Below are 10,702 nucleotides of genomic sequence, written 5' to 3'. Positions count from 1 at the left end.
TATGTTTGGGTATTACTATGATAACCTAAAGAGGAAGGAGCTTGCACCTTTTTCATGGGTATCAAACACTTTGCTTACCACATGAAACATTTATATTGAACAAACACAATACAATTTGTTCAACACTAAAATAAACTTGGTATTTATGTAATTGACTTGTGTCTTTTTCCCCCATTGTATTCTTGGAACTGTTTTTGAATACAACCATTAAAAACAAGATTTTTTTTATTAAAAAAGAAAATTGACATATTCATATTCAAAGAGTAAAACCAAGACAGAAAGGAAACAAAACATATATTTCCAATGAATAAAAACAAGGGTTACTTGAGCATCTCTGTCACAGGAAGACGAAGTAGCCAAGTGACTAACCAGCTTACTAGCAAACTAACCAAATAACGAAACCTCTCTCCTTTAACAAACTGTACAAAATGTGTTCTTGTATAAATAAGGAAAATGTTTACAAGCAGTGAGCGAGATGAGGCAGTATGTTCAAAATGTCAGATTTCTCACACAAAGTTGGTGAATTACCGAAGAGATTCCAAAACAACTATCAAATAGCGTGTTATCTCTGAGTACAACTTTCACAAAATGTGTCTAAAATATAATAAAAAATGTGCTCATGTTAACTATACTTGAATCCAATTTACTACTTTTAAGTAAGACAATTTTGAACATACAATTTGGCTCCCATCTATCCACTGCTTGGACATCCCATTTTAGCAGCAAAACATTTTGAAACTATGACATTAGCCATTGAAGCTACATGATCTGGACAACAAGCGAAGACAAAGACAAGAGAATGCTAGGTATTAGGGTTTTCATGTACATAAACATGGATTGAAAATAAGTGCAAGTTCAACATTTGTTGCACATCCTGTTCTTAGTATTTTTCCGAAGTATTATAAGATACCTGTCAAAGATACGCAGCAAGGAATATACAATAGCCTAAAGCGTGCTCGCTCAGACAATGATTTACAGTTAATTATGGAGAGTGTAACTTAAAGTGATCGTTCACTCCAAAATCAATATTTGGATCTACAGAACAGATAGAGTCATCTTGACAATAGACTGCTTTTAGGTCTGAAGATGACTAACAAATATGTATTTTGGATGACTTTAACAGCATTCATCATAATGACATAATGGATTACCTGACTAGTACTACATTCTCACAACATTCTCAAATGTTCCTTCATGAGGTGCACTGTAGCTTAAAACCTGCAAGTGATCACTTTTGTATTTTCTGGACAGATCACAAGACACACAAAACACGCAACAGAAGTGGAAACAGGAAATAACTATGGTTTTGACAACAGCTCAACCAAAAAGAGCACATACAAAAGTCCTAGTACTTACAGAAAGAGATAAATGCTCAGCTCTCATCATTGACACTAAAAAAGCAAAGTAGGCCCCTGCCCCTGTTCTCTGTATTAAAGACACCATACACTGGTCTTTCTTTGGGTGTACCAAACTGAAACGAGCATATGTCGATAAAACAAAGCACACATATCTATGACTCTCTATTCAACACTCAACACATTCAGAACTTAAGTGAAACATATTGCTTGTTTACCATCTACCAGGGTACTGCCACTTTGAGAGGTTGTTACTACAGCATCATTCTAGTTACGTATGCCAATAGAGACGAGAGCAGCATTTGTCTCCAAGATAGAAAGTCTGACTTTCCTGACAGTTGGATGGCTTCATCATCTTTGGTGTTGCAGACATAAATAATCATAAAAAAAACATTTGGTAGGTGGAGAGAGGTTCAGAGATGCACAATGAAGAAGAAACAGTAACTTTGATGTCATCCATCCTGAACAATGACGAAAACCCGAGATCAAGTGTGATGGGGGGATGTTTACTAGGGTAACACTAGGTTTTAACAAGGTATGTTAAACGCAGTCCTTTATAATATCATGGCAACATAACATCTGATATTGATGGCATCTGTATGATCTTTTCTTGGCCATACCCTCAACCATGATTGAAAGGAATTGCCATCAATGAGGAGAAACAGGGTTCCCCTTCTGAAGTATGTTACAGTTAAGGCTTAGAAACACTGGTCAGAATTCCTAACAAAACCCACCAATTTCACAAATGTTTGTCTTTGTTGAAACTAGAATGAATTCATCCAATGTTAAGTTAACTTCTGTGGAACAGTTTGTTATGGGACAGTTAGTTTTGAATGGCACTTTCATGTTATGTTATGTGTTTTCTGGGTAGCATCATCATTCTCTCTGACAGATACAATAGAATGTGTTTACCCTAGACATGTACATCTCCACTGGACTGATCTGGGAAGGTGGGCAAGGTGGCATGGTTGTCATTGAGTTTAATTTAGTGTCTCTAGGATAGATGTGGACGCGTTTTAGTTAAAAACAATTTCACACGGGCCTGAAAAATGATATCATAGTGAGCAACACAGTGCTCTGGAACGGAAATCAACTTGAAGAAACACAAAATCATCTCTTTGTTTGTATGGACCATGTGGAAATGCACGGACACAATCAAAAAATCCTATGAATCACTTACAAAAGAAAAAAAGCTTACATCTAAACTCTTGGAAAGATCTTTCCCTACTTATAAAATCTAGATTACTGTAAAGAAATTAATATAAAATATGTTTTAGAACAACAACAAAAGGTATGATAGCTCAGAAGGGTTCAAGTGAAAGCCCAAAAAGAGAAAACATACTTAACTTTTGTCAGGAATTAAAACTCAGGAGACAACAGCAGCATAGATAAATACTTGCAGCTCCCTTTCTCAACAACAAAGGTCTGGACTCTTTTTAGACCTACTTTTAACTCCCCTCGTTGTTTTGCTTTTTAAATCAAAACAATTGCACTCTTTTGTACACATATTTCATCCTAATCCAACTGCTCAATTCTAAGGCATGTCCAATTATTTGTCTGTCTACTTTGTACAAAAGGTAAAATTCACTATGGACATCTGAACAGCTACCAGAACAAAACCGCTTAAAACCACTTCTTATGGACACTGTTGGGACATGAACTCTCGCACCCAACACATAAACCAGGTCAACTATTTTGTAGAATATTTATTATATTATCTGTGAATTCAAGCATAATTGCAGTGAATAAATGTAGGTAATAATTTCAAAAGAGTTTGCATTTTATGTACTGTCTTATTTTTCCTTTGAATATAGAGAGAGGACCTTGTTATTGTATAGTATAGTAATAGTAATAATTTATTCAATGTTGAAAATAATATTGTAACTTTCAGACAATCCAATTTGTCTCAAGTTTTTTTTTAAATAGAAGGTGAAATTTGGATGTGTCATATTGCATTATAACCAAAAAAACAATAGTACATTTTTTGTTTTTACAATAATATCAGATTTTTTTTTACTTTTTTATATAATTTAGCTCCTATGAATTATTTTACAAGTGATAATATGTTTATTGCCAGTGTTTGGCTTTTACCGGACTTGTTAAATAAAGAATTTAATTAAATAAAATCTACACAATACGCAAGTGACATGTTTGAATATTTCCAAATATCAAAAAATAGAACTATGATGTACATATAAATAAGAATGATCATGATTGTCCTCTGCTCATAACACATTCTGAATGTTTATGAAGGGAATGCATTATAAAGTTTAAGTTTGATGTTATTTTAAATAATTTATAAATAATTAATGTAACCATCTGCCAGTGAGTTAACTGAACTTAGCCTTACTGGATCAGTTTAAGGGAGAAGTAGCTTTAAACGGTGTGTTTCGCATTTTCCATTCTTAAAAGTAGCCTACACTAGAAATATTATACCAACTAAATGTTTTTTTTTACTTTTTAAAATCTGTACAAAACATTGTCCAACTGCTGTGAATAGAATGTCAAAAAACAGACATAAAACAATTAAAATACATTTTTGCATATTTTACCCAAAAATTAAAGACACATTGTGTTGTTACTCTTTTCCTTGTATCACTCTGAAACTCCAGAATGCTTTTTTAAAAATACAAATTTGCTATATTACATGCACAAAAATAATGCTCTGTCTTTATCCCTTTCCTAATTTGTTTCTTTGTTCAACTTTTTTTCTTTTTTCAGTTATTAAAAGACATCAAAGCTTCCATTGCAACCTTTGGTTGATCGATCCTTGAAGAAGAGAGAGGAAAAGTCCCAACGAAATAAGTGTTGTCTTCTTTTTCAAAGCACACACGTGTTGCTTTTGTCATCCGTGTTCAAGTCCGAGGCTTGGTGGTGTTGTGTGGAGCTCTGCTATCCTCCTGTAGCGAAGCAACTCTCTGGGGTTCAGTCTGCAACATGGCCTCCTGATCACCAGCTGCAAAACACACACCTACCTCTGTCACACTACTCCCTTTACATAATACTGTCGATGTAACATACAAAATGTAACAATTCTCCATATCATACTGTATTTGTGTAAATCATAATATTTACAGAATGCTGATCAATAATAAATAAATACATGTTTTTTTTGAAGGTGGTCAATATCTGACAAGCTTTTGTTTTAAGTGAACCATGTTAACATTAATTGGCACCAACATGTAATGTTCTGACATGGACCTAGTAGGCAAGGACAACATATAAGTAGTACTGTACACTGTAGTACTGTACAGTGTCTCCCAACCCCTCCTGTCTCAGCCTCCAGTAATTATGCTGCAGTAGTTTATGTGTCGGGGGGCTAGGGTCAGTCTGTTATATCTGGAGTATTTATCCTGTCTTATCCGGTGTCTTATGTGAATTTAAGTATGCTCCCTCTAATTCTCTCTCTTTCTCTCTCTCTCTCTCTCTTTCTCTTCTCTCGAGGTCCTGAGCCCTAGGACCAAGCCTCAGGACTACCTGGCATGATGACTCCTTGCTGTCCCCAGTCCACCTGGTCATGCTGCTGCTCCAGTTTCAATTGTTCTGCCTGAGGCTATGGAACCCTGACCTGTTCACCAGACGTTCTACCTTGTCCCAGACCTGCTGTTTTCGACTCTCTCTCTCTACCGCACCTGCTGTCTCTAACTCTGAATGATCGGCTATGAAAGCCAACTGACATTTACTCCTGACGTGCTGACCTGTTGTACGCTCTACAACCACTGTGATGATTATTATTTGACCCTGCTGATCATCTATGAACGTTTGAACATCTTGGCCATGTACTGTTGTAATCTCCACCCGTCACAGCCAGAAGAGGACTGGCCACCCCTCAGAGCCTGGTTCCTCTCTAGGGTTCTTCCTAGGTTCCTGCCTTTCTAGGGAGTTATTCCTAGCCACCGTGCTTCTACATCTGCATTGCTTGCTGCTTGGGGTTTCAGGCTGGGTTTCTATACAGCACTTTGTGACATCAGCTGATGTAAGAAGGGCTTTATAAATACATTTGATTGATTGATTGAACTAAGTTAGCAGATATACGCACAGGGAGGGGTTAATAACCCTACCTTAGCTTCACTTGGTGTGCTGGTATGAGTAGTTTGTGTGTTCTGCAGGTGTCTCCATAGCAACCTGTTGCTGTTGTCCTCCGTTCTCCTGCAAGAAAAGGAAGAAAATGGAGTGGAACAGTAATAACAGGTCCCTGAGTTAAAAACTGCTTAAGTAAATGCATGGTTTTGAACTCGTTTGTAAAATAAGCCCCCTTTTGTCATCCCCTTAACTTGTTCTGCATAGTTAATTCTTATGGTGTTGGTTGGAGTCTCACCTCTACAGGGACACTGGAGGGAGGCACTGGTTGGTACTGGGGGATGTATGTCCCCTGCATAGTTGTGTTGGCAGGCATAAACTGTGACAGGATGAGAGGAGAATAAATCATCAGTCATTATTTCTGTGTAGAGATCCAACTGAGACACAGGCAACTGCTTTCTTCACTTTCAACTTCAATTCAGTACAACTTGATTCAGTTCAATGTGTTTTAGTTTTAGTCTTGAGATGAGACTAGGGGACCAACGGGGGGGGGGGGGGGGGGGTAGAGTGGGTAGTTGAAGGGGTGGAGTGGGAGGTGGAGTGGGTATCTGTAGGGTACTAACCGTGCCCGTGCCGCCCAGGGATAGGTGGCTGAGCTGCTGGGTCATGGTGCCCATCATGGAGGTGGGCTGGATGGACATAGCATGGTCCATGGTCGGAGTCAGGACTGTGCCCTGAGAGAGAGGTGGAGGAAGAGAGAGGGAAGGAGAGAGAGTGGTTGTGTGAGACAGAGAGAAGTGGAGGGAGAGAGATGGGGAAAAGAGAGAGGGGGGTTCCAACAAAGAGAAGGACAAATAGCCAATAAATCAGAGACATGATTATAGAGAGAGAGAGAGAGAGAGAGAGAGAGAGAGAGACAGGAATATAAAGACACAGAATGACAAAGAAAAAAGGAGAGATAGAGCGATAGATGAGCAGAACTGCAAGCTAACCAGATATAAAGAGAATAGTAAGGAGGAAGCTGCAGCAGCAGAGGTAGATCACACTATTTAATACTCACTGCAGGCTGCATGAGGTACGACTGGTGGTGCATCCAGGAGGGACTATGTAGCTGGAAAGAGGGATGAGGAAAATACAGGATCTTTACACACAAGCACAGAATGAGTGGAGATGAAATCTGAATATGGATAGAAAAACAAAAATGACATAGCTCCTACGCCTACAGAGATATCCTCCATGCGTTTGTGAATGGTGGTTTGGTGGTGGTGGTGGTAGCGATGTGTGTGTGTGTGTGTGTGTGTGTGTGTGTGTGTGTGTGTGTGTGTGTGTGTGTGTGTGTGTGTGTGTGTGCGTGTGTGTGTGTGTGTGTGTGTGTGTGTGTGTGCATGTGTGTGTGTTCAGTGTTTGACCTGGAAGGATGAGATGGGTGAATGCATGTAGGGAGAGAGGGACGTCTGGGCGATCATCCGGTTTGGGGTCAGACCGTAGGGTGACGAATAGAACCTGCACAACACACACAAATCAAGATGTATGCATGTCAAATTATATTATAGAATTTACATTAATAAGCATTTATAATCACATGTGCATGAAAGTAATTATCAAGTGATGCCAGATGATAGAACTACAAAATGTTACATTGAAGTAGATGATTGCAATAAAATAAAGTAGTGTTGCAATGTCTTCTGTGTCTACCAGGAGTCAATAGTTCACCACAAACACATGACTTGTTTTTGTTGGTGGGCTGACTTTCTGTTTTTGTCTCTCTATACTCACCCATTCTGTAAGGCTGTGGGGTCATATGCTAGCGTCATCCCTCCCTGGGAAAACAACACAAATAAGTCAGAATAAAGACGTAAAGGAAACAATCACATATAAAATCAATTATGTTTTTAAATCATCACTGTATTTCTAATAAATCAAAGCAAATCAAATGCTATTTGTCACACGCGCCGAATACAACCTTACGGTGAAATGCTTACTTACAAGCCCTTAACCAACAATACAGTTCAAGAAATAGAACTAAGAAAATATTTACCAAATAAACTAAAGTGAAAAAAATATATTAAAAAAATAAGCAAAAGTAACACAAGAAAATTATACAACATTAACAAGGCTATATACAGGGGGTACTGGTACCGAGGCAATGTGCGGGGATACAGCTTAGTTGAGGTCATTTGTAAAGTGACTATGCATAGGGGGGTCAATATAAATAGTCCGGGTGGCCATTTGATTAATTATTCAGCAGTCTTATGGCTTTGGGGTAGAAGCTGTTAAGGAGCCTTTTGACCCTGGTCTTGGTGCTCCGGTAGTGCTTGGGTGACCGGAGTCTTTGACCATTTTTTGGGCCTTCCTCTGACACCGCCTAGTATACAAGTCCTGGATGTCAGGAAGCTTAGCCCCAGTGATGTACTGGGCCTTACAGGCTGACTACACCGCTCGAGTTGCGTGTGCGAGTGTTGCAAAATAAATTTAGAAATCTAGATTTTTCAATTATTGCACCCACACTGCTCGCACGCGCCAACGAGCGTCTGCGTTGCCAAGGGCTAAAATAGAAGTCAGTTCTATTTCTGACGCAGATCGCGTTGCAAGTCCTGCCTCTCCCATCTCCTCATTGGTTTATAGAAGGAGATATGCCATCTCCTCATTGGTTATACCCACGTGGGTGACTGAAAGGCGAACGAGGTCAGTGGTGGTAATGCACCTAATTTATGAAAGTTGCCAATCGCAATATAAAGAGAAGAAAAAGCCTGGAAAGAGGAAAGATGACTAGAAACAATTAGGCTGACCATTTATGTGTGGATTAATTGTCAGAGTAGAGGACCTTGTGCATTTCAGGTAAAATAACAACTAAATGTTTATATCCCAGGAAAAATTAACTAGCAACAGCAAGCTAGCTAAACAGGACAAATTAGCTAGCAAGCTAGCTAGCTAAATGTCCATAAATGTTTAATGCTTTTCGACCTGTCCCCAAATTAATGTAATTGGTTCAGAGTTTGTTTTGATATTTTAACCTGTGTGTCGTGATCGCGTTTGGTGTGGGGGGACAAAATAAATATATGCATGATGGCGCTCGCGCACAGCTGGTTTGGCTTCCGTGTTAAGCACTGCCCTCTGTAGTGCCATATGGTCAGGTGCCGAGCAGTTGCCATACCAGGCGGTGATGCAACCGGTCAGGATGCTCTCTTTTTAAGGATCTGGGGACAAATGCCAAATCTTTTCAGTCTCCTGAGGGGGGAAAGGTGTTGTCGTGCCCTCTTCACAACTATCTTGGTGATGTGGACACCAAGAAACCTGAAACTCTCGACCCGCTCCACTTCAGCCCCGTCAATGTTAATGGGGGCATGTTCGGCCCTCCTTTTCCTATAGTCCACGATCAGCTCCTTTGTCTTGCTAACACTGCCAGGTCTCTAACCTCCTCCCTATAGGCTAACTCATCGTTGTCGGTGAGGCCTACCACTGTTGTGTCGTCTGCAAACTTAATGATGGTGTTGGAGTCGTTCTTGTCCACGCAGTCATGTGTGCACAGGGAGTACATGAGGGGTTCTAAGCATGCACCCCTAAGGGGCCCCAGTGTTGAGGATCAGCGGGGCAGATGTGTTGTTGCCTACCCTTACCACCTGGGGACGGCCCTTCAGAAAGTCCAGGATCCAGTTCCAGAGGGAGGTGTTTAGTTTAGGTCCATAGCTTAGTGATAAGCTTTGTGGGCACTATGGTGTTGAATGCTGAGCTCTAGTCAATGAATAGCATTCTCACATTGCTGCTCCTTTTGTCCAGGTGGGAAAGGGCAGTGTGGAGTGAGATTGAGATTGTGTCATCTGTGGATCTGTTGGCGGTATCCGAATTGGAGTGGGTCTAGGGTTTCCGGCATGATGGTATTGATGTGAGCCATGACCAGCCTTTCAAAGCACTTCATAGCTCCTGAAGTGAGTGCTACGGGGCGGTAATCATTTAGGCAGGATACCTTCACTTTCTTGGGCACAGGGACTATGGTGGTCTGTTTGAAACATGTACAGTAGGTATTACAGACTCGATCAAGGATAGGTTGAAAATGTCAGTGAAGACACTTCCCAGTTGGTCCACGCATGCTTGGAGTATATGTCCTGGTAATCTGTCTGGACCCGCAGCTTTGTGAATGTTGACCTGTTTAAAGGTCTTGCTCACATCGGCTACAGAGAGCGTGATCACACAGTCGTCTGGAACAGCTGATGCTCTCATGCATGCTTCAGTGTTGCTTGCCTCGAAGCAAGCATAAAAGGCATTTAAGATCGTCTGGTAAGTTCACTGGGCCACTCGCAGCTGGGTTTCAATTTGTAGTCCGTAATATTTTTCAAGCCCTGCCACATCCGACAAGCATCAGAGCCGGTGCAGTAGGATTCAATCTTAGTCCTGTATTGATACTTTGCCTGTTTGATTGCTTGTCTGAGGGCATAGCAAGATTTCTTATAAGCGTTTGGATTCGTGTATCGCTCCTTGAAAGCGGCAGCTCTAGCCTTTAGCTCGGTGCGGATGTTGCCTGTAATTCATGGCTTCTGGTTGGGAAATGTACGTATGGTTACTGTAGGGACAACGTCATTGATGCACATATTGATGAAGCCGGTGACTAAGGTGGTACAGTAAGCTCCTAAATGCCATTGGATGACTCTTTTTAACCTTTCGCTGCCCGCACCCGTCCGCCCGACTAGCATCCCTACTCTGGACAGTTCAAACCTAGAATATGTGGACAACTACAAATACCTAGGTGTCTGGCTAGACTGTAAACTCTCCTTCCAGACTCATATCAAACATCTCCAATCCAAAATCAAATCTAGAATCGGCTTCCTATTTCGCAACAAAGCCTCCTTCACTCACACTGCCAAACTTGCCCTCGTAAAACTGACTATCCTACCGATCCTCGACTTCGGCGATGTCATCTACAAAATAGCTTCCAATTTCTCTACTCAGCAAATTGGATGCAGTCTATCACAGTGCCATCCGTTTTGTTACTAAAGCACCTTATACCACCCACCACTGCGACCTGTATGCTCTAGTCGGCTGGCCCTCGCTACATATTCGTCGCCAGACCCACTGGCTCCAGGTCATCTACAAATCTATGCTAGGTAAAGCTCCGCCTTATCTCAGCTCACTGGTCACAATAACAACACCCACCCGTAGCACGCGCTCAGGCAGGTATATCTCACTGGTCATCCCCAAAGCCAGCACCTCCTTTGGCCGCCTTTCCTTCCAGTTCTCTGCTGCCAGTGACTGGAACGAATTGCAAAAATCGCTGATGCTGGAGACTTACATTTGCCTCTGTCACGAATCCCGCTTCCTGAGTCTGTGTTTGC

The 10,702-nt window shown here is 40.9% G+C and overlaps 1 protein-coding gene across 2 annotated transcripts in view; it reads right to left on the bottom strand.

Annotated features, from left to right (window-relative positions):
* Window positions 1-207: 207 nt before the first annotated feature.
* The window catches only part of LOC139413583 (RNA-binding motif, single-stranded-interacting protein 2-like), a 59,850-nt gene continuing 49,355 nt past the window's right edge, over window positions 208-10,702 (bottom strand). The window contains exons 8-14 of one of the 2 annotated variants that reach the window (XM_071161105.1): window positions 7,152-7,195; window positions 6,785-6,878; window positions 6,436-6,486; window positions 5,999-6,109; window positions 5,674-5,754; window positions 5,417-5,504; window positions 208-4,311 (exon numbers count right to left, since the gene is read on the bottom strand). In XM_071161105.1, coding sequence (XP_071017206.1) covers window positions 5,424-5,504; window positions 5,674-5,754; window positions 5,999-6,109; window positions 6,436-6,486; window positions 6,785-6,878; window positions 7,152-7,195 — 462 coding nt within the window. In that variant the 3' untranslated portion in view covers window positions 208-4,311; window positions 5,417-5,423. Of the gene's footprint in view, window positions 4,333-5,416; window positions 5,505-5,673; window positions 5,755-5,998; window positions 6,110-6,435; window positions 6,487-6,784; window positions 6,879-7,151; window positions 7,196-10,702 lie in introns of both variants that reach the window. The other variant, XM_071161106.1, reaches the window with a different exon arrangement.

Source organism: Oncorhynchus clarkii, chromosome 7 (assembly GCF_045791955.1).
Source record: "Oncorhynchus clarkii lewisi isolate Uvic-CL-2024 chromosome 7, UVic_Ocla_1.0, whole genome shotgun sequence".
Classification (NCBI taxonomy): Eukaryota; Metazoa; Chordata; class Actinopteri; order Salmoniformes; family Salmonidae; genus Oncorhynchus; species Oncorhynchus clarkii.
Note: the sequence above shows the minus strand (reverse complement) of the source record. Positions and strands in the feature narration are given on the sequence as shown.